The 23,945-nt window shown below is 41.2% G+C and overlaps 1 protein-coding gene across 6 annotated transcripts in view; it reads left to right on the plus strand.

Moving 5' to 3' along the window:
• LOC137327980 (serine/threonine-protein kinase BRSK2) overlaps positions 1–23,945 on the plus strand; it is a 734,949-nt gene that overhangs the window by 652,282 nt on the left and 58,722 nt on the right. For all 6 annotated transcript variants that reach the window (XM_067994008.1, XM_067994005.1, XM_067994009.1 and 3 more), the window contains 3 exons: positions 8,328–8,451; positions 17,445–17,625; positions 22,525–22,614. In XM_067994008.1, the coding sequence (XP_067850109.1) occupies positions 8,328–8,451; positions 17,445–17,625; positions 22,525–22,614 (395 nt within the window). The remainder of the gene's footprint in view (positions 1–8,327; positions 8,452–17,444; positions 17,626–22,524; positions 22,615–23,945) is intronic.

Below are 23,945 nucleotides of genomic sequence, written 5' to 3' on the forward strand. Positions count from 1 at the left end.
CTGTCCCTGCTTTAGACCATTTAATTCTATTTTGCTTGCTAAAAAGCACAGGGATTTTGGTTGGCGATTTTTGGCATTCAGATACCAGGCTAATTCCGTTTTTACATATTTATTTACAATAATTATAATTAATTGTGCTTTGATAGAAGTATGTAAAATCCTTTCCCCCCACTTTTCCTTTACTCTCTCCAGAAGATGCAGGGATCTGCTGTCTCACTCAAATGGTCATTCTTCATATAGCTGTCTAGAAAATGAGTTTTATCGGGCCATTTCAGACGAAAGAAACTGAATATTTTGCTGGATTAACGCTCGTAAACATGTACCTTTTCATCCAGACCTTGGGCCTTAATCTGAAACAAATGCTAAATTCATGCAGCATTATTAAGAGAGCAACATTTCCAAATAAAAACAAATTTATTTTCTTTCACTTTCTTGCAAAGCTGTTGCTACGTAGCTCATTAGTGCACGTTTCAAAGGTGGTTTGCATAAAGTACCACTCCCTGCCAATGTTCCATCAGCTAGAAATTGCTGACAACAGTGTAGTGCGATAGTTTGGACAGAATCATTGCATCTTGTTTAGTTCAGAAATCCATATTTCATGTACTTCACAAGCAATCTCTAATTGCTGTGCCTAATGGTGCTTTCATCTGTTTTAAATATTTATCAGTTTACAATCAAAATGGTGCTTTTGTGATGGTCTGTGCTGGTGAAAGTTATCAGCTTCAACAGAGACCCATGTGACGAGATGCAAGTCCAAGTGCTTCCATTATGCCTAGTCTCGATGAGCAGCTGTAGATTGAACTGAGCAGAGTTCATACGCTCCATTTATAGCTGCTTTTATTGTTGGTGTCAGGTGGGGTGTTTGCGTCACTGGTTCCCGGAGTGCAGGTCTTGCACAGCTGGCAGTAACCTCAATATAAACCTGCCAGATTCACTAAAGCCAAAACCAGTAAGGCCCGTTTTTACTTCCAGACCACCAATCTCAAAAAAAAAATCAGACAAAAAAGCAAAAAACTGCAGATGCTGTAAACCTGAAATAAAAACAGAAAATGCTGGAAGCGCTCAGCAGGTCAGGCAGCGTCTGCGGAGAGAACAGACAACTTAACGTTTCAGGTGCTGTTCTGATGAAGGGCCCACACCTTTGGCCTGCTAAGGTTTCAGGTGCCGCCAGCCACTTGAGACAGTGCATCAATTCGAGAAAGCAGGAAAAGAAGTGCAGAGTAGAGCCTTTCTGTGACCCAATAATTCCAGAGGAAAAAGGCTTCATGCTCTATGATCCCAATTATACACGAAGAGGTGACTGAATAGTATTTGTGTGTGTGATAAATTACTTCTTTTGCTACTTCGGGTGATCATACTGTGCTGAGTGTAACACGCCTATGGAAAAGTGGTAAAACAGAACAACTTAAATGTTCAGGCCATTAATTGGAGTTACCATTGGGTCAAAGTTCAAGCCAACTTAGCAACTGACTTACTGTCAATAGAATGTTGCTGCATATTAATTGAACCTGAATCTATTTTAGTACCCAAGGTTACAGTAACATACCTTTAACCCGATTATCACAGTTAGCAACATGAAATTCAGCAATCAAAACAGCACATCTTTAACTCTTTCAAGTCTTCTATAGCTTTTGATCAGTGTTCAGTGGAGATGTAAGGTTAAAATTGTCAATTCTCTCTCTCCATCAATTGGGATTCACTTTATAACAGAAAGAGGGAGGGACTGTTGAGACAGTCTTGTCCGAATCTTTCTCAGCTCTCAGTTTCATCAGTTTTTTTTTTAAAACAGACTTTTGGATAGAGCTTCATTTCCTGTGGACAGAAGGAGGAAAAGTGTAAAAGATAGTATCTGTAGTGCTTTACACGCTCAAATTAAGTCCACTGTCCATAAGGTAGCAGTGACAGTGCTCATGGAAGTATCTACAGCCTTCTAACCGGAGGAAGATGGGAGAGAATGTCATGTCTTTGGTTTTTCACGCTTTGTATTTTCTCAGATTCAGGATCACTAACCCCTCCCATAAACAGACCTCACTCCCCCCTACAATCCACAGTGTACCTTTTCAGTCAAAAATCAAGGTAAATGATAACAAGAACCCGCGATCACAAACGAGAAGCCTTGCACTGTACATCAGCTACTGGAATGTGTCATGTGCCACCATCTGCCTCTCTATTCTTCAAAAGGTGGACTGATTATACACCCTATCAGACCAAGACTCGGGCTATAAACCAACAAACAAAATAAATGAAACGTATACAGAATTAAACAGTGAGTCATCCACCTCACTGTTCTCCTTTGATACCTAAAATAACAGCCGCCTCTCATTTTCTCTCTGTGCATAGACTTTAAAACAGAAACTTACTTCTTACGTTATGAAACATGCCACAGTTTCAAAACTGGCCTCGCTTCTCTGTTGGCTGACACAGTCTTAAATACTTCTTTGCTGGCTGAAAAGTAGGCAATCCATCTGACCCCTGTGCCTAGGAAATTCTCGCATCTAAGCACACTCCCAATAGAAATACTGTCCAACAGCAGCAACTTGCATTTATATAGCATCTTTAATGTAGTAAAACGTCCCAAGGGACTTAACAGGAGCGTTATCAAACAAAATTTGACACCGAGCCACATAAGGAGATATTAGGACAGGTGACCAAAAGCTTGGTCGAAGAGGTAGGTTTTAAGAAGCATCTTAAAGGAGGAGAGAGGTAGAGAAGCAGAGTGGTTTAGGGAGGGAATTCCAGAGCTTAGGGCCTAGGCAGCTGAAGGCAGGGCTGCCAGTGGTAGAGCGATGAAAATCGGGAATGCACAAGAGGCCAGAATTGGAGGAGCACAGAGAGTTTGGAGGGTTGTAGGGCTGGAGGAGGTTACAGAGATAGGGATGCCATGGAGAGATTTGAAAACAAGGGTGAGAATCTTAAAATCGAGGCGTTCCCGGACCAGGAGCCAATGTAGGTCAGCACGCACAGGGGTGATGGGTGAACGGGACTTGGTGCGAGTTAGGATACAGACAGCAAAATTTTGGATGAGCTCAAGTTTGCGGAGGGTGCAAGGTGGGAGGCTGGCCAGGACAGCATTGGAATAGTCGAGGCTAGAGGTGACAAACCCCTTTCAAATTTTCACATCGTTCACCTGACGAAGGAGGAAGCCTCCGAAAGCTTGTGAATTTAAAATAAAATTGCTGGACTATAACTTGGTGTTGTAAAATTGTTTACAATTTTCAAATTGAAAGGGATGAAATCTAAAAGACTGCATTTTCCTTTTTAATATTAAATTTATACCCAATCTTTGACGATGGAATACGATGCTTGTCCTGCAAGGTGAAACCTTTGGCCATTTAACACAATTAGCACCTTAGATTTCCTTAATGTGTTGTTCCTAACAGTTCACACCTTGTGAGGACCACTGCAGCCAGCATGTCTGGTCTCTGAACTCATGGCTTTTCCTTTGAGGAATAACCTTGTGTGTCATTACTGCCTATATGCTATTTCCAGCAATTCAGCAGAGAGAAAAATCCATTTTTGTCACAGGGACGGACAAGAGAACAAAAAAAAACATACATTTAAATTGACGCCCGATGGGAAAGTAAGTTAAATACTAAGAAACTTATCCATGCTCATTACTTCTAGATTTATTTTAACTTCTCTCCTACTCTTTTCGACCTTGGTGGTGCTCTGTACTGTGGGCATTAGTCCTTCACCAAAGCTTCTCAATTTATCAAAAGGGAAGTGCTCAAAGGGGTTAAAGCTAACTCAGTAACCTGCTACACATTCCAAACATAATGATGTGCTTTAATGAAACCGTTCAGTATAATTCTATTCAAACTTGCGTCACCCTGTTAATCAGGCCTGCTTGATTGAGTCATGGTCTATGAATATTTTAAGATTATTTTTTCCTTTACTGAAGTGGAGTAGCAGTTCCAAAAAGAATGGTAATGACTTCGAGTGGGGGAGGGGAGCGGAAGAGGCTGATTATGTGTAAATTATGCAACACTCGTGATTTCAATTCCAAATGTAATTTTTCTTCTTGCCAGTACTTTAATGCTGTGTTATTGCCCCACATTGGAATATGTTTTTAAAAACATATAGAGCAATTGCATCGTCTGCAACACAGAGGTGTCAATGTATGGCTTTTCCCAAGTTTGATCTCCATGTGCTTGTTATCATTGCAATGATGCTATTGCAACTGTACGGCAAGGGCCGGCAACTAAATTTATTACCCAAAACAGCAGTGGTTCCCTTTAATCAGCTCTCTGACCACAACTCCAACTGAAACAAGCTGGAATGTTTATAATAACAGAGAAGGTGCAGCATGGTAACAGTGCAGTTGTTAATTTACTATGATGAGCGCACAGTCAATTGTGGGACTTGGTGAGTCTACAATCAGCCTTGTGTTAATTGAGCATTAGAAACAGAATGCTTATTACCATGCAGCAATCATAATACTCTATGGATGAATCTTTATAGTACAGTATTTGCAGCTGTTTTCACCATTAGTATCAACATTTTTGAGGCTTTAAAAATATTCACAAAGTACAGATTAACATAACGTACCCTACTGCAGGTTTTAATAGATTTGACATTAGGAGGTTGTATATAATTAACATTTATACAAGTGTGAATGTACAAGGTAGGGAGGGATTGACCATTGTTATCCTACAATCCATTATTTGGTCAGCCAAGAGGACTGGATCCTCAACCCCTGAAACTATCACAATGTTGGAAGCCTCCTTTGTGTTTGATCTTATTTTACAGTTTCAAATTTAACTTTTGTTTTACCATCAACACACAAAAGCTAATATTAAATCCAGACTTTCCCCTCAAACCATGTTTGCTAATGGTCTTCCTTCACAGCTCAAAAACTGTTCAGGAGAGACTGCAGAAGTTGAGTTTGTTTACAGCAGAGGAGAGGCCCGAAAGGGGATCTTATTGAGTTATTCAAGATTCTTAACGGTATTGAACAAGTTGATTCCTGATAAACATATTGCTATGGCTGCAAAAACAACAATGAGAGGACATGGGGTGAAACTCAGAAGAGGGAAGATGAATGGACAGATCAGATATAACTACATCACACAGAGGGCAGTGACTGGAATGGACTTCCGGGGGCAGGTGGTTGAAGCTGATTGCATTAGTAATGTTAAATTGGACAGACATTTGGCAAGAAAGGGTTAAATTATGAGGAGAGATTACACAAACTAGGGTTGAATTCCCTGTAATTTAAAAAATTAAGGCGTGATTTGATCGAAGTTTTCAAGATATTAAGGGGAACTGATAGGGTAGATAGAGAGAAACTATTTTTAAAGCCTCAAAAATGTTGATACTAATGGTGAAAACAGCTGGTTGGGGAGTCTAGGCCTAGGGGACATAGCCTAAAAATTAGAGCCAGGAATTTCAGGACTGAAGTTAGGAAACACTTCTACACGCAATGTTTGGAACGCTCGTCCGCAAATGACAGTTAATGCTAGCTCAATAATTAATTTTAAATCTGAGATTGATAGATTTTTGTTAACCAAAGGTATTAAGGGATATGGGCTAAGGTGGGTATATGGAGTTAGGTCCCATATCAGCCATGATCTCATTGAATGGCGGAGCAGGCTCGAGGGGCTAAATGGCCTACTCCTGTTCCTATGTAAAAACAATTGAGAGATGTAGGTAGTGAACTCTGTATTTTGTTTTTGAACTCTGGGTCTGGTCAGGTGGACTGAAATGGTTCATCTTTATATTCTTATGTTCCTACGTTTTAATAATTTGTCACACACCAGATAGCTCAGTTGTACTACCCTGGAAAAATAGCCTGAATGGAGACTTGCATTCAAAGTTGTCAACATTGGACAATTCCTAAAGATTAGATTCTTGGTTGCGGCCCGTATAGCTAAGCCATTGCCTCAAACAAAAATTGTAAACATGGTGAAAAGAGGCATGTTACATGTATCATAAAGATCGCTGAATTGGCCGAGAGACTTTAACGTATTCTCCTTCCCTCTTTTCCTCCTATCTTTGGTTTTTCTCTGTATTCCTTACTCTGCACTTCTCTTTCTCTGTCCTCACAGCTCACCTGGTTATGCAAGTGTCACTCTCCAGCAGGAGAAAGGGACAGCTATTGAGGCAAGGCTATCCCAACAATCAAAACAGTAGTGAAAGCACCCTAGTAAAACTATGAACCATATGCAGTTTTACTAAAGAGAATTTGCGTTTACTCTCCAGCACTTGGTCCGTAGCCCTGTAGGTTACGGCACTTCAAATGCTTATCCAAGTACTTTTTAAATTAGTTGAGGGTTTCTGCCTCTACCACCCTTTCAGGCAGTGAGTTCCAGACCCCCACCACCTCAGCTCCCCTCTAATCCTTCTACCAATTACTTTAAATCTATGCCCCCTGGTCACTGACCCCTCTGCTAAGGGAAAAAGGTCCTCCCTATCCACTCTATCTAGTCCCATGATAATTTTATACACCTCAATTAAATCTCCCCTCAGCCTCCTTTGCTCCAAAGAAAACAACCCCAGCCTATCCAATCTTTTCTCATAGCTAAAATTCTCCAACCCTGGCAACATCATCGTAAATCTCCTCTGTACCCTCTCTAGTGCAATTACATCTTTGCTGTAATATGGTGACCAGAACTGTACACAGTACTCAAGCTGTGGCCTAACCAATGTTTTATACAGTTCTAGCATAACCTCCCTGATCTTATATTCTGTGCCTTGGCTAATAAAGGAAAGTATCCTGTATGCTTCTTCAACCACCTTATCCAACTGTCCTGCTATCTTCGGGGATCTGTGAACATGCACTTCAAGGTCCCTTTGTTCCTCTACACCTCTCAGTATCCTCCCATTTATTGTGTATTCCCTTGCCTTGTTTGCCCTCCCCAAATGCATTACCTCACACTTCCCTGGATTGAATTCCATTTGCCACTTTTCTGCCCACCTGACCAGTCCATTCATATCTTCCTGCAGTCTACAGCTTTCCTCCTCACTATCAACCAAACGGCCAATTTTTCTATCATCTGCAAACTTCTTGATCAAGCCCCCCACATTCAAGTCCAGATCATTAATATATAATCACAAAAAGCAGGGGACCTAGTACTAAGCCTTGTGGAACCCCACTGGAAACAGCCTTCCAGTCGCAAAAACACCCGTCAACCATTACCCTTTGCTTCGTGCCACTGAGCTAATTTTGGATCCAACTAGCCACTTTCCTTTGGATCCCATGGGCTTTTACTTTTATTACCAGTCTGCCATGTGGGACCTTATCAAAAGCCTCGCTAAAATCCATGTACACTACATCAAATGCGTTACCCTCATCGGCCCTCCTTGTTACCTCCTCAAAATATTCAATCAAGTTAGTCAGACATGACCTTCCCTTAACAAATCCATGCTGACTGTCCTTGATTAACCCGTGCCTTTCTAAATGACGATTTATCCTGTCCCCCAGAATTGATTCCAATAATTTGCCCATCACCAAGGTTAGACTGACTGGCCTATATTAACTCAGTCTATCCCTTTCTCCCTTTTTAAACAATGGTACAATGATAGCAGTCCTCTAATCCGCCGGCACCACGCCTGTAGCCAGGGAGGATTGGAAAATGATGGTCAGAGCCTCCGCTATTTCTTCCCTAAACAGCCTGGGATACATTTTATCCGTGCCGGGCAAGTTATCTACTTTCAAAGAAGCTAATCCCCTTAATACTTCCTCTGTCACGATGTTTATCCCATCCAATATTTCACACTGTTTCTCCTTAACTACAATCTCTGCATCGTCCCCCTCTTTTGTGAAGACAGACGCAAAGTATTCATTAAGAACCATACAAACACCTTCTACCTCCACACATAGGTTACCTTTTTGGTCCAATGTTATGACCATGTCACCCACACAAAAACCTGGAGGAAAATGCAGCCATCAAGGATACTGTTCTTTAGCTATCTTGATGACCTGAACATTTCTATGCCCTGTGTAAGATCATAGTCTTAAAATATTAAAGTCAATTTTTCTCACACCATTGGCTTCAATGTTTGTTTGGCTCCATAGTGAAATCCTAATGGTAAATGACGCACTACTAACTCTCTTGGTAGTATGATGGGCTTGACAAATTCTGATCTTAGTCATTATCTAGAACATTGAAGTAAAGGTAAAAGCTGACAGCTCTGCCTATTCTGGTCCAATGACCTACAACTCCTGTCAGTTGATCAATGGAGATATGTTGGTTTCTCTTGTTAACACTTCAGAAAACTATACACCATGCATAGGCCAGATGACATACTAAGTGAAGGTGACATGTAAGAGGAAATGAAAATGTTTCAGACAATTGTGGTCAAAATACTTGTTTCTGGTTCTCTAGACTTGCCAAAAAATCATGGTTTGGTAACTTCATCAACCTGGACAAAGAGGAGCAGATATTTGTGGTGATCAAGGACAAGCCATTGAGTTCCATTAAGGCAGACATTGTCCATGCCTTTCTTTCAGTGAGTATCAACTTTTGTTGAAATTACGAGTGAAATGTTATCTCATCATTGCTGCTTGTGATTAAATTGAGATGCTGCCTTGAAGAGGTTGAGACCTTTCTAAATTTAACAATTGTAGAATGTTTAATTTTCTAAAATACACGTGGACTGAAATTTGGAAAACAATATCTACACACAAAATAATCAGCGACTTATTCTGAAATATCCCAAAAATTCATTTTCTATTTTCTGACTGTGAAGCTTATATTCATTCTAAATGTACTGTATATAAAGTATAAACCTTAAAACTGCAATCTAACCTAAAGAGGATATTTATTGAGAAACTATTTACTGCTTGACCCACAAACATAAGGCTGTTACATTGATGCTTCATTGTCTCATGAGTAGGATGTGAGCTCATGCCTGTGGCTCCCCACAGTATGTGGGTTCATGATCTTACAAGTATGGTTAAGAAGAGTCACAGAGCAGATGTCTGGTATCTCCCCACAGGGAGGACGAGCTCACTGGAGAGTCACAAAAGAGATGGGCTGTAACCATCCACATTCTTGCTACTGAGTCAAGCCTCTAAGCTGGGAAGGCCAAACAATCACTGGAAGAAAATAAAATGGTGTAAAAACAGAGTAGAGCAGAGGTTTTTTTTCTGGTTATTTCAGTAAAGTTTATTACTTTGGCTCCCATTAAGAATAAACTTCAATGACAAATATTCTGTCAAATTTGCACCTATGATATTCAGTAATTTTTCTGCTTTGATAACATTTGTTTGCACATAAAATTTTTGTATGATAGCATTGTGGAGCACAGGGCCATGCCATAGCAGCTGTGACTTAGATTTTGTCTCCCTGTCTAACGAGAACGGGGTGGGTGAGCAGTTAAAATCGGGGAAATCCACTTTCCACGACGTTCCCATCTTTAACTGACCCATCGCGATTTTCACGGAGCAACTGACTCCATTCCGAGCTACACTTTCCCATTTCCAGCAAGTGCCTAAAGAGCATCTTTAAATCAGGGTCCCATGACGTAACTAGGACCCCGATGAGATTTTAATTGGGCGAGACAGAAGTCCTGCTCAACGGCCAACCATTTAGTAATGCCTCGGGATTGGTCTCAGAAACTAACTGACACGAGTTGCAGGAAAATTTAAAAGGGCACTCACCTCCATTAACGTAGATGAATGGAATTTCTGTGCTTTTTGATAAATGCATTGTCAAGCATTTTTGAGTTTGGAGATTGCATTTGTTTGCCTTACTCATCCTTGAGTAAACAATTTCAGCTTAGCGTGGGTGCCATTTTTGCTTTGTTATTCTGGGTGGATGAACAGTTAGAGGAAGAACAGCAGCCTCAGCAACCAGGATGAGCAGCTGCTGAGAACGCAGCAGGTGAGGCGGGTGCTGCTTGTAGAAGGCCTTATGCAGCCCACAGGCTACAGGCCTAGAGTAACTTTTGTGAACATATCAGAGGAGCAGTGTGTCAGGAGGCTGCACTTCAGGCAGGTTCTTACAGACCTGTGCAGCACCTTGCAGCAGGACCTGCCTCCTGCTGACTCGGAGGACCATGCTTTGCAGGTGGCTGTGAAAGTCACAATCGCTTTGAACTTTTTCACCTCCGGCTCCTTCCAGGCTATTACAGGAGACATCACCTAGTCTGCAGTGCACAGCTGCATTAAACAGATCACCAATGCTCTCTTAACCAGAGCCAATCAGTACAATACTTTCCCAATGGACACCAACAGCCAGAATGAGAGAGTTTGGGATTTGCAGCAGTGGCCAACTTCCCTTGTGCACAGGGAATCATTGACTCTACGCATATACCTATCAGGGCACCAGAGGACGAGCCAGGAGCTTTTTTCAACAGGAAGGACTATCATTCCAACTGGTGTGTGATCACCACTGAAGGATCATGCAAGTCTGTGCCAGTTCCGCTGGCAGATGCCACAGTGCTTTCATCCTGAGACACTCACCCGTCTCACCACTATTCAACCGCTCCAGGAATGTCAGAGGATGGCTGCTAGGGAACAAGGGACACACCCTCCGGACCTGGCTGATATCCATCCACAATCCCACCACACCTGAGCAGCACAGGTACAATAATAGCCATGGGACCACCATTAGCATCATGAAGCTAAGGTTTCAGTGCCTTGATCGGTCTGTGGGCCTCCCTGCAATATGCTCCAGACAAAGTAGGTCGTGTCATAGTAGTGTGCTACATTCTGTATAACGTGGCTATGCACTGAGGATTGCAGATACCACTGCTCCTCACATGGGGCTGGGGCTCATCACTTCCATTGATCAATGGGAGGGCAGACTGCAGAAGGTGAGTCATTCCTTGAAAGCCCCTATCCACTTGCTCCACCAATCTGTTCAAGCTCTGCATGGCAGCCGTTTGAGCTTCCTTCAAAGCTGTAAAGAGTGCAAACATGGACTCCTGTTGTGAGGGCCCAGCTGCAGCATCCTTGGAGGTGGCCACATGCAAGATGACACTACTCAGACTGGAAGTGGATTCCTCTATACTTTCAGCTATGGTGGCAAAACTCCTTGGTAGGATTTCCATTCCTCGTACAATTGCTTGTGTGAGGCAAGCAGTTTTCTTGTCATTGCTGGAAGATGTCCTCACCCTCCGGCATGCAGTCTTTTAGGCTGTTCCTGCCATCGCTACCTGCTCCTGCAAACTAGTACTAGGTGCATCACCATGTGTGGACCCTTGTACCTCATTCTCTAACCCAGCTGCCCTGCTAATCTCTATGGTGGTGCTTAGGAGTGATGGAGCTTCATCAGAAGGACTTCCCTCCTCTGAGGTATCTTTGGCTATCGAGAAGGGCCTAGAGGAATGAGAAAAGGGAGATGAGTTCAGACGGCATTGGGAGGCTGCACAATTGCAGAAGATGTGCATCACAGTGTAGTTTCATGTAGTCAAGGTGGCTGTGCGTTTTTCCATAGCTTAATAAAGGAGTACAGGTAATTGTCAGGAACCCTTTTCAGTGAAGCCACCAGACTCAAAATGGCCGATGCGCACAGGCCCTGCAGGTCCACAAATTTCTGTTGATTTTTGCTGCTCCAGATTGCTGAAGATCATGGGGTTATCTAGACCTCCCTCGGTCTTGCTCCACTCGCAATTATTGTGCAATGTTTTGTCCTGCAGAAAGAGAGAGCAAGAGTTAGTGAGTGGCTACTGAAAAGGAGAGTGCAGATGTATGGGGCTCCTGCTGGTAGTGCATATGCTGAGAGGGAGTAGAAGCAAAATTCCATCAGGGTGAGGAAGTTTTGAAAGAGAACCATGTGAGGTGAGGAAGGAGTCTTGAGGAGAAGTTGCTGATTGTATAAAGGCTAGCAAGTGAGAGGAGAACAGTGCTCGTGGCTGGTGTGAAGGGAGCAAGGAAGAGATGAGAGTGTGTTTGCAATGAGAATGAGAGGTGGTGTAATGTGGCCTTGTGCTAGGTAGTAAAGGAAGTGATGGAGGGAAGGGAATTGTTGACAGTGATGGGGGAGGGGTGAATGACAGCTCCATGTGTTCATAGTATCATCGTAGGCACAGCATAGGAGGAGGCCATGCGGCCCATCGTGCCTGTGCCGGCTCTTTGAAAGAGCTATCCAATTAGTCCCATTCCCTTGCTCTTTCCCCATAGCCCTCGAAATTTTTTCCCTTCAAGTATTTATCCAATTCCCTTTTGAAATTTAGTATTGAATCTGCTTCCACCACCCTTTCGGGCAGTGCAGTCCAGATCATTACAACTTGCTGTGTAAAAAAATTTCTCCTTATGTCGCCTCTGGCTCTTTTGCCGATCACCTTAAATCTGTGTCCTCTGATTACCTGACCCTTCTACCACTGGAAACAATTTCTTCTTATTTACTCTGTCAAAACCGTTCATGATTTTGAACACCTCTATCAAATCTCCCCTTAACCTTCTCTGTTCTAAGGAGAACGACCCCAGCTTATAGGAAGATAGGAACAGGAATAGGCCATTTAGCTCCGCCATTCATTGAGGTCGCGATTGATCTGTGACCTAACTCCATATACCCACCTTAGCCCCATACCCCTTAATACCGTTTGGTTAACAAAAATCTATCAATCTCAGATTTAAAATTAACTGCTAAGTATTTCCAGCATTTTCTGTTTTTATTTCAGATTTCCAGCATCTGCAGTATTTTACTTTTGACTCTGTATAAGATTTGCCAGTTTAGAGCCAAATGTGGGGAACTGGATAGAAACTGACCAGATTCAGGAGCCTTGCAACCAACAGACTTTCATCCCATCAGTCAGGGCTGAATTTGAATCCAGGTCCCAGAGGTGACAGAACACCATCTAACTGATGGCACCAGCCAATCCTTTTTTTTGACATTCAGTTTATCCCTTTTACCGCTGGAAATGAAAACAGAGATGTGATCACTATGTGATAAGTTGTCGCTCAGAAGTGTGGTACCTGATTTTATCAGATTGAAATTACTGAAGGAAGTGCTGCAGTTGCTGCTGCACCCAGACCTCTGCTAAAGCTTTTCTGATGGCATTTATTTTAAAATAAGTAGGGACTGTTCTTTTTAAAAAAAACTATAGTGCAAATTTTCTAACTGTGAAATAAAAGTGGAAAATGCTGAAAATGGACAGGTCAGCCACCATCTCAAGGGAGAAAGATAAGTTAATGCTTTGACTGGGACACTAGTTAGCTCTGATCAAGAGTCCCACCCAAAATGTTATCCTGCCTTTCTTTTTCCAATGCTGACCTAGTTGCTGTGTGCTTCTAACATTTTCTGTTTTTATTTTAAATCTGAAGGTGATTGTACTAAGAAAGTTCAGTGAATACTCCTGATGATGATCCTTTATGGGAACAACATCATCATAACTTCAGACTAAAATCACAGTCTGGAATATTAACAGTTCAAAATTATTTTTAAATAAGCAACAGACTGGAAAGACAGAAGTAAATTCACGTGACAGCTAGCTGACGATTATCATTTAGCTTCTGTTACTTTTTCACCTCAGGGTATTTCCCTTTTACACAAGTTTGATCAGAATGGACACACAAATAAATATGAAAATGAGCTGCATAATTCAACTGAAGATTCTAATATCTTCTACAAAATTTAATTTCTTAATATCAGATAAACTTGTTTCAAATGATTATATGTCCACCAGACAAATTTTGAATTGGTTGGATAGTTTATTTGACTCCCTACAATATTGGAATATTATGCTCTGAGCATCATCGCTGCTAGAAGAGGCTGCAATTACAGTCAGCTCCATCCTCTCACCCATATCAGTCTTGCCATACTGGAGAGGTGCTGAGAAGAAGTCTGTCTTCTCCTACAAGGAGGGAGGTTTCCTTCAATGATCCCACACCTGCTTACAAATCACTGCAATTTTGCCAGAAGTCTGGGAGAAGATCATCCAAACACCTGAGAGGATGATATGTGGAGCAGAGAGAGCCTAGATTGAGAAGGAGAGAAAATGGCATAAGAAGTTGTTCCACTATAAACACAAAAAAAAACCTTATTTGAACTGAACAGTACATGCAGAAATAACTGGCATTGAGGCTTGGTTTAGTTATTTCAAATTGGGAAGCGCAATGCGATACAGAACAAGAAGACAAAGTTTTGTTGAGATTATTGGTTTGTTCCACATCCCTCCATCCTAGTTATGTACTTCATAATGGCAGTTATGTCATTAGAAGAAATCATGGGGTAGAATTTGAGGCCTCCCGCCTGGCAGAAACGTGACATAAGTGCCCCAGCAATGTTGGGGAATGACTAACTGCCCTGTTACCTCCATTGCAGTGGCCGCAGCGGCCTTTTTGCTTGCTCCACTGGTTGGCCACCCAAAAGTCAAAATCTACCCCCTGTCTCTACTTTCACATTGTATGAGAGATTTGTTTCAGGTGCACTCAGGTTACCAAAGATTTCACCTTGCTGACTGCCACTGATCAAATTACAATTTACAAATTTAATTTGGAATATTTATACTTAGTCTGAACCTAACACTTTGTACAATCTACTGTATTGAAAAACCCACTTTTTTAAAATGACCTGTCGTTTCTTTGGTTAAGTCCTGTGATCATTCTTTATCTCAGGATTGAAACAGTGAGCGTACATCAACCTCTGACAAAGCCAATTTTCCTTTCAGTCCACTGCAACCAACAATATATAATGCTCCAGTTAGCTTCCATCACTAAAGAATCTTGGGCTTGACAAAGCAGAGAGCAATGAAGGAGTGTGAACTGAAAACTAGTCTGGTGGAAAGGGATATTGACATGAATGATGAGAGCTTCATGCCTCTGGAGGTCACAATGTTTTCAGAAAAATGTTAAAACTTATACTACATTATGCAGTTGACTTCACTGGAAACTCAAAATCCCAAATCATTCTACAGTCTACACCTAACGTAATCACTCCTTCTGCCAATTTGTTGGTGTCATTTGCATAGGATGGGCAGGGGTGGGAACTGTTGCAGGGTTGTGTTCAGCTGCATCCCTGCCCATTTTAACATCTTTGTAGTTTTCTGCTGATTGGGACAAGTGACATGCAAAAAGCTCAAATATATCTGGGCGGGTGTATTTTCAATCATTTGCGCAAGCTTTGCTATGGTGGTAGAGGAGGGCTGTTTAAAATTTAAAGCCTAGAAAGTCAGGGCAATGGATTGCTCAGGTGATTCTTTTTGAATTTTCATCCAGCAGTACAAAGGCTGCCAGCCACGCTACACTGTGGCAGACATCGGAGACATACTGCAGCCAATCTCTGCCCGCACCATGACAGAGGCCCAGGAAGCCCTGTTACCAAAATGATGTGAATGAGGCCGGTAAAATTGGCCGGGGTTAGGAGAGTATCTTTGTGGTGCAGTGGGGTGGGGGTTGAGGGGAGGGGTACTGCCACGCTGAAAATAAGCCCCAATCTGCAAATGGAAAATCTAACCCATAGGGGATGAAATTGGTCTTCAGCGGGTCGGTAGTCTGTATACGCTGCGCCCAATTTTCTTTTCCATTGAAGTTGATGAAAAGGTAAATCGGGCGCGATGTAAAATGGGCTGCCAATTTGCTATTGCCTGTTTCACACTGCCGCTGAAGACCAATTTCATCCCCATTGTGTTTATAGCCCAAATTATAGCCTCTTGTATGACTTACTTACACAAGCTACATATAGCAGCTATATGAAACTGCTTAGATTTCAATAAAAGCATCTATTGATACAACATATAGGATACAAGTAATGGTGCATCAGAACATATTTTTATTAATTTCTCACTTTGAAATTTTTGGAAAGTGTACAAATTATTGTGCCAAACACCCTGTTGATTAAACAGGAATTGAATATACATGTCTTTGAGGAGGCAGTCACTGAAATGTGCAGAACAGTAGTTTAAAATTGTATTGTTGTGCTTCAGCATCAGGGTATAACCTAAAACACCCAGGTGCCAAAGTGTAAGAGTAAAGCATTTTATAGTATGTCCAGTCTTTCTGCTTATGATCTCGTAGCGGGGAACATTTTGAAGCTGCCTGCCATGTTAATTGGTGACTGCATCATTTTGCAACTGTCAGCAGTTCAGATTTTAGTTCCAAGTATAGCAAGAACCTGCATACAGGGCAATAAATAATGTTGTCTCCATTTTTTATTTAAGAAGTAACAAGGATATTGGTGCTTATGATAATAATAATGATGTATCTTGAGAATGGAATCAGGCAATAATCTGTTAAGAAAACATCCAAACTATAATCATTTGAGTGCACCTGGGCAAAGTTAAATAGGGTGTTTTGTGCGAACAGAGGGTATCCTTATAAGCACTTCTACCTAATGGGACAAATTTTTAGAATCCATAATTTGAGATGAAGTTATTGAGCATTTAGAAATGCATGGATTAACCAAGGACAGCCAACATGGATGTGTTTAAATGGCCAATTGTGTTTGACAAATTTAATAAGTGTTATCTGAAGAAGTGACCAATTGGATAGATAAATGGAATGCATTAGGTGTAGGGGTATATAGATTTTCAGAAGGCATTTGATAAGGTGTCTCACAAGAGGTACGTTAGAAAATTCAGGCATATGGTATAAGAAGAAATGTAGCAGCATGGCTAGCAAGTTGGTTGACAGACAGGAAACAGAGAGTTAGAACAAATAGATGTTGCTCAGTTTGGAGAAGGGTGAGAAGTAGTGTACCCTGGGGTCAGTGATGGGTCCACTTTTGATCTCAGTAAAAAGGTATATGGATGATTTGTACTTGAGTATAGGGAACACAATCTCAAAATCTGCTGATAACACAAAAGTAGGAGGTTTGGCAAACAGTGAGAAGACTGTTTAAAAAAAAACTTGAAGACATAACCAGGTGGAGAAGAAAAGACTAGCACGAGATTTAATAGATTTTTTTTTAATTATCAAGAGGTTTAATAGAGTGATTAGGGTTGGGCAGTTAGTGACAAGGTGTCATCATTTTAAAATGATCACTAAGTTAATGAGGAGAAAGGTCATTGCACAGGGATTGTTGGAACATGGAATGCTAACATAGGGAGAGGTTGAGACAGATACCATTGCATATTTCAAGGGAGAATTGACTAAGTATTTGAAGTATAGAAAGATACAGGCTATGGAGAAAGAGCAGGGCAGTGGGATTAGTTTTGTACAGTTGTAGCAAAGAGCTGGCACAGACACGATTGGCCAAAAGGTCTCCTTCTGTGCTGTGAACTTCTATGGTTCTATGAAAATAACGGCAGAGCTAGTGTAAAACTCCCATTTATCATAATGTAATATATGGAACTCATGGTTTTCAACTGGAAGATGCTTATGGATGTTATAAATTTATCCACTGATTACTGCTACATAATATGCTGAAAATAAATGTGTCTTTCTCTGTTTTGTCGTAGAAAAAGGATTAATTTGTTTGATCCATTTTTAAAAGAAACAGGTCTGTGTCATTGTCTGAAATACCTGACTTTTCATTGCATACACCTATGCTACTTAAAGAAGTTCAACCCTATTTCCTTATTATTAATGAATGGTGTATTCATTTCCTGAATTGCAGATCCCCAGCCTAAGTCACAGTGTCATGTCTCAGACAAGTTTTCGAGCAGAGTACAAGTCCACTGGGGGCCCAGCTGTGTTCCAGAAGCCAGTTAAATTCCAGGTGGACATCACTTACACAGAAGGCAATGAGGCACGGAAGGAGAATGGGATTTATTCAGTCACCTTCACACTGCTGTCAGGTAACAGCAGCAACAAGGGCAATGGGGGCAGCTGTAACCTTATTAATGGCAGGAAGGGAAGTGGAAGGGACCTCTTGCACACACTGATTATCACTGGAACCTATGCATAATGTTTCATTTCTGTGTAATATTGTATTCTGTGTCTCTTTAGGTCATCAGTGATTTATCATATTATTGCAGTCACAGGAGCAGATGGGGATATGCATATTAAATTCAAGCGAGTTCAGAAAGAACACTTAGATAGCAGGCAACAATGTTGAAAAAATTCCACAGTTTAAACCTTAGAGCTGAATTTTATTACACACTAAAAATTATGTTTTCGTTCTTCACTTGAAGTAGAATGTTCTAATCATTCATTCAATAAATCTAATTATAAACAAAATGAATTGGGAGGAGGAACAGTACCTTAAGTGTACTCGCATAGCATCACAAGTAAGCTTTTATGAGTGCTAGATGGGGTGCATTCTATCATATCTCTTAAATTGCTCACATTATGTTGTATTTTATGACAGTCTGATTCAAATTGTGCTTGTTTTGAAATGAATGTGTGTTTTACTTTGTTTAGCATTAGTAGCTCATCTTTTTTTAAAAAAAAGAAATTAGCTATTTCTGCCCAAATTTGGGAGGGGGAATGCTTCTTATTAACAGATGACAATAAAAAGCGATTTTACCAGTAGGATATAATTAGAGCAGAGGTCATTGACGTTTAGAAACAGTTTAGAACAGTGATTTGTTGAAAAGATAGGGGTTTACAATTGTCACTGACAGTTTGATTGTCAAACTATTAGACCATGGAAATTAGTTTTATGTTCTTTTTCCATAACTGCTTTATATTTCAGAAAATGTATAAAAATGCTAATCATGGAAGGATTTGTTGAAATTTTTTTTTCAAATCTGCCTGTGTGTAGAGATATTAATGTGAATGTAAATACTATTACTCTGAGGATAGTTAAAGCTACACTCATTCTGTTGTAATCTCTAAAGCTGTAGCTGAGTGAATAAGAAAGTACAAATTTTCCAATGAGGTGCTACTTGCCCTTGCTTTTGAGGTTGTTGGACACCAGGATGAATGACTTGGATGAATCTTACTCAGGTTATTCCAGGGAGAATAACATAATTTCACCAGTCAAAATTTCAACATACGTTCACAAGTAATGAGCAAGCAAAAGCAAATTAATCAGATCAACATGCAAATTAATCACTAAATCACCATAGACCATGAGAAAAAACAGAGAGGCAAGAGATACGAGCCCCATAGCCTGTTGAAAGAAGCAAAAGATAATGAAAGTCAATACTGACATATAACCTGTGCAATTATAGACAGAGTATGACTTATAGCTTTGATAGTTAAGGTGAGTATCAATTAGGGAGACATGTCGGACTTCCAGTCGGGGAAACCTACCTTATATTCACGGTGACTTTTTCCACTATTAACAAATGAAGGAAATTATACACCACATTTTGATATTTATATAATTCATGAGTAATTAATGACTTTCAAATTTCCACTAACAGCCATCTTCATGTCTGTAAAGTTTAGTGAGTAGCAAATGTGTACAGATTTGCATTGGAGGCCCCTCCCATTACCCCCATCTCAAGTGACTGTTAGCGGTATCCTGTAGAACCTTAGCAGCGAGGACATGCTGCCTCAAAACTAAAGCTTGTGAATGGAAGACTTCCAAACTAAATCTGTAAATGGGCCACTTTTGAAAAGGCTGCAGAAAAAAATGTAAAAATTAATGCACAGAAGTTAATGAACAGAGAAGTAGGGCAGGAAAAACTGGTCAAAGTCAAAACAGTTGTAACCCAGTAGCTTGCTTTGGTAGAATACTGGATGACTTTCACACCGATTTAAACACCAAGTCTATTACAGATGCGTTGTGAAATCGTTATCTGTTACTGATTGGATTTGTTTTAAAGGGGCATCGCCAATTGTGTTGAAAGACAGAAATGTTTGTATATAAATAGGGGCCAATTGCAGTGCTGTGGTAAATAGCTGTGTTGCAGGTTCTCCGTTATTTTTAAATTGAGGATTGTTTTTACACAGTGTTGAATTTGATCTAGAACTGTTCAAAAACATCCATATTGTGAAAATAATGGTGCATGTTTGATACCCCTGCATGGGTCTCACGTTACATGCAGCAATCTCTGGCATGTGAGCCACAAATTGCTAACGATACCCATTCAATAAAGCATAGTCCCCATTTGATTAGCTTTTTGCATAAATTCAAATCCCCCTTCTGTGCCAATGAACTTAAAGTCAAGACTGCCAGTATGAAATGCTTCAATTTTAAGCACCATTTCCAACAGAAAACTCTTACATGACTGCATTCAATGTGACAGTTGGTTTAAGCTTCACCTGAGACAATAGCTTGCTATGATTGGTGAAGGCAGGACAGTGACTTGTAAAATCAAATTTATTACACAATAGAGGAGTACAGATAACAACCACTAGTATCTGACAGCCTTTCATTAAAGAGGCACCATCTTCACTCTTGGGGAGGAGGAAACAACCATTTCTTCTTAGTAGTAACATCACATGCAAATGACAATTTTTGTGCTAAATGACTCATCTTAATGCAATTTGTGTCATAGCATCTCACTTTTAGCCAAACACAGAGAAAGGTTTACCAAGTTCTTCATTAATCAGCACACCAGTGCACTAATAGACTGTGCCTGTGAAGTGAAGTTTTGTAATTCCCGAAACAAAGGCCCTGATTTTAACTGGGGGCCGGTATTCAGCGGGTGAGTTTTGGTGCCACTTCAAAACTCACCCGCTGCAGCAAAGAAGAGGCCCAGGGTGTTTTAACTCCCGAGCTTGATTTAAATGCTGCTGGCTGACTTCGCACCCATTCTGGGCGGGAAGCGGCGGAAATTCACGTAGCCCAGAGGCTCCCCATCGAGCAGGTAAATGTGTGGAATCGGCTGCTGTGCCTTCCTGCAGGGGTTCCTGCCATTGGCAGCGGGGTCCCCAAGGAAATCTTAAAAAATGTTAAACTAACCTTTCCGGTACTCTTCTGGCACCCCCATCCACTTCTGCACTGAGTTGGCCTGGCTGGAAACTCACTGCTGTTTCCCACTCGGGTCTCCTAGTAAAAATTGCAGGCTGGTCCTGATTATGTCATCAGGGCCCAAAATACATATGTTAAAAACGACCCCAGTGGCTTTGGGCGGGTGTCCTTACCACGTCCTCAGTGGGACAGGTTAAAATAGCAGCAGGTTAGCTCCCACAGCTCCACGGTGGGTAAATGACCAGGGCAATTTTAACTGCCCACTCCCCGGTTTCCATTGGGACCGTAGGATTAAAATCGCCCCCAAATGATTTGTTGAAACCTACGAAGGGCCATGTGGGGAGCTAACAATCGGAAGAAAGATGCTTCCCCTGAAGAAAACAGGGAGGAAAAGTTTGAGAACAAGTCAAGTTTCTGTAACCACTTACCAATGGATTCAGTGCATAATAGGCAGAGACCAAGAATTGGGTCACTCTTCCCGCCACCTCACTATCGCAGTAAAGGATTGATGTGGAGGCATGGGTAGGGGGCTGAGGAACGGGGGAGGGCTCGTGTTAACTCTAAAAAAAATTATGAAGAATTTACTTCACTAAAATGCAGTTTTATGTATCTGAAAGGAATGAGTTTACCGTCATTGATTGTAATGTGTAACATTACATAGCTATTGTTGGTTCAGATTCCAAATGACATGTAGTGCCATGTTGTTTTCCTCCTGTTAAATTGTCATTACTGCCTTCAAATTCCATGATTCTCTTATCAGCCTGGAGAGTGGGACAGTGTGTACCACAAACCTCTCCATAACTGGTGTCTGTATGACACTATGGCCAAAAAGAGGTGTTGAATTGTCTCTGATACTATCACTTTCTGTGCACAGACAGAACAATCAGTTACTGTGAAGTGTTCTGCCTGGAGGGCCAGCGAAAGAGCTGTAAAGGCACACCCATTGAATGAATTTGGGTTTTAAGTAACAGTCAAGATGGCACTCGCGCCCCTCCACCATACTGCTGTTCAGCTGCTAAGGCCCTGTTTAGTATCATTTGGGGGGAACCTCTGTAAAGAGCGACCCAGCCCTAACCTTTTCCCACCAGTTGGTGTTTTGTTTTTAATTGTCTTCAAGATCCGACTGAAATTCTTATTTATTCATTTTAGAAAAATTGTATTCATTGCATTTGTTAAAGAATCAGAGCTGTGAGTCACACAGGCCAGAAGATCCTAGGTTTGATTCCCTATCCATGCTGAGTTAATGGATTTCAACTGGGCAGTATTACAGCTGCTATGATTGGCCTCAGCATCCCTGGTATAGGCAGGAGAAACTCAGCCATGGGGTCCAGGTCTCTGTCGCTCTCCTGTGGCCCTCCTAGAAAGTGCGCGTGTGTGGATGTATGGTGAGGACAGGATTGGGCTTGACTGTGACCTGCTGACACACACTGTCTAGATTTACACATGAAGAATGGGAACTTGGAGAGGATGCTGCAGGGGAACCAGACTCCATGGAAAAAAAAAATCCCAGCAGAATTTAAGGTCTTCAGGAGAGCAGCAGTGTACAAATTAGTCCAGAAAAAGAGATGGTATTTGCTACATTATTTATTTTACTAGAAGTGTAAACAAGCTTCTCTGGGGAGATTGAAAAGTCATACCAATAATTACATCTAATCAGGGACTCATTTTCATCACTGGGTCGCACAAGTCTTAATGAAGTGGAGATGAAATTAATGCAGCTAATAATTATAGTGACTGTGTGAGATTCAGAAAGTGGTCAGGCTAAAAAAAAAACATAAATTATACCCTATACATGATACTCTGTGTCTATGTGGATGAGCATGTTGTGCTTATAATGAGAATACAGAGTTCATTCCTTTTACCTTTAATTCTCTGCTCCAAATAATAGGTCCAAGTCGTCGGTTCAAAAGAGTGGTGGAAACAATTCAGGCCCAGTTGTTAAGCACACATGACCAGCCTTCCGTGCAACAGTTGTCTGGTAAATATTAAGTTTTATCTCAAAATTAATAATGTGCTAAATAGATGCCATCTTATTTGCTTACAGCAACAATCCCAGAGGGAATTCAATATTTATATCAAGACATGTCTTATGTCAAGCCATTCTATGCAATCTAGAAATCTCCCAGTTTTAACATTCAGTTAACCACCCAGTTAAACCTGTTTGTAATCTCCTCATAGTATAGATGAAATGAAAAGTTTTGCTTTCATAAGTTTTTTGTGCAATTTTCGGAACTTTTCATAAGAATATTTTCAGTTGATTCTTCATAACTGAATTTGATTACATCTTTGTTACACTTTGGTCAGTTCACTCAAAATTCCATTTAGAAACTATGAGCTGCAAAGTTGCACCGAGTGAGAGGAAAAAGTCTTTCTATGACATTGGGCCACAAGTTTAGACATGAGTTTTGTAAATCAAAAGAATCTAATAACTATTTTATTAAAACATGAGATAAATTATCCTAAGGTTTGAAAGATTCTATACTGGAGCGAGTTTTCACAGCACAACTTGTAAAAAAAATGTTTTGAGGAAAGTGAGCAGTAGATACAGACCACTGAATGGGAGAATGAGGAGGAATTTCAGGATTTCCACAAATTCATGATCTTCTAGCCTATTTAAACTACATACAGCAAAGCTTTTATTATGTGGTCACCTCCAACATTGAACCATACAGGTTAACAGAAAGAGATGGTTGTTGTGCTGACATGTTGAAATAATGTATCCTATACCCCAAATGCACTGATATTATGAAATGGTTATGGGGGGGTTTCAAAGTGGCCACTTAAAGGGACCATTTTTCCATTCCAGACAACTGGGCTCATTTGTAAACATAGTGGGGGTTATATAACCTCCGAAAACAGGCACTAGGATCGCGGTACGCAATTAACCCGTGCCTGTTCGTTGCGATGCAGGCAGCGTGTAGCAATGCCTGATGATTTAAATTATTGCTGCTTGCAGCCAGCGCTACTGTGCTGTTTATTGGCTGCACGCATCAGCAGGGAGCCCCGATATCGGGAGTGGCTAGCACTTGTGAAGGCAGCCTCCGCCGCTTAAAGGGGAGGTGCACCGTGGCTGCAGGAAGTGAGGGAAGTCAATTGGGAAGTGAATCCTTGCTGCAACATATTGAAGAATGGCTGCACCGGCGAGAGAGGAGCACCAAGGTTCTCGGATGATGCACTAGAGGCCCTGGTGCAAGAGGTAGACAGAAGAAGGGCCATCCTATATCCGCAGGGGGCAAGAGGCCCTCCAGACATACGCTCAAGAAGTGGGAGGAAGTAGCGGACGTGGTCAATGCCAGAATCATAGTGCCA

This window comes from Heptranchias perlo, chromosome 12 (genome assembly GCF_035084215.1).
Source record: "Heptranchias perlo isolate sHepPer1 chromosome 12, sHepPer1.hap1, whole genome shotgun sequence".
Lineage (NCBI taxonomy): Eukaryota > Metazoa > Chordata > Chondrichthyes > Hexanchiformes > Hexanchidae > Heptranchias > Heptranchias perlo.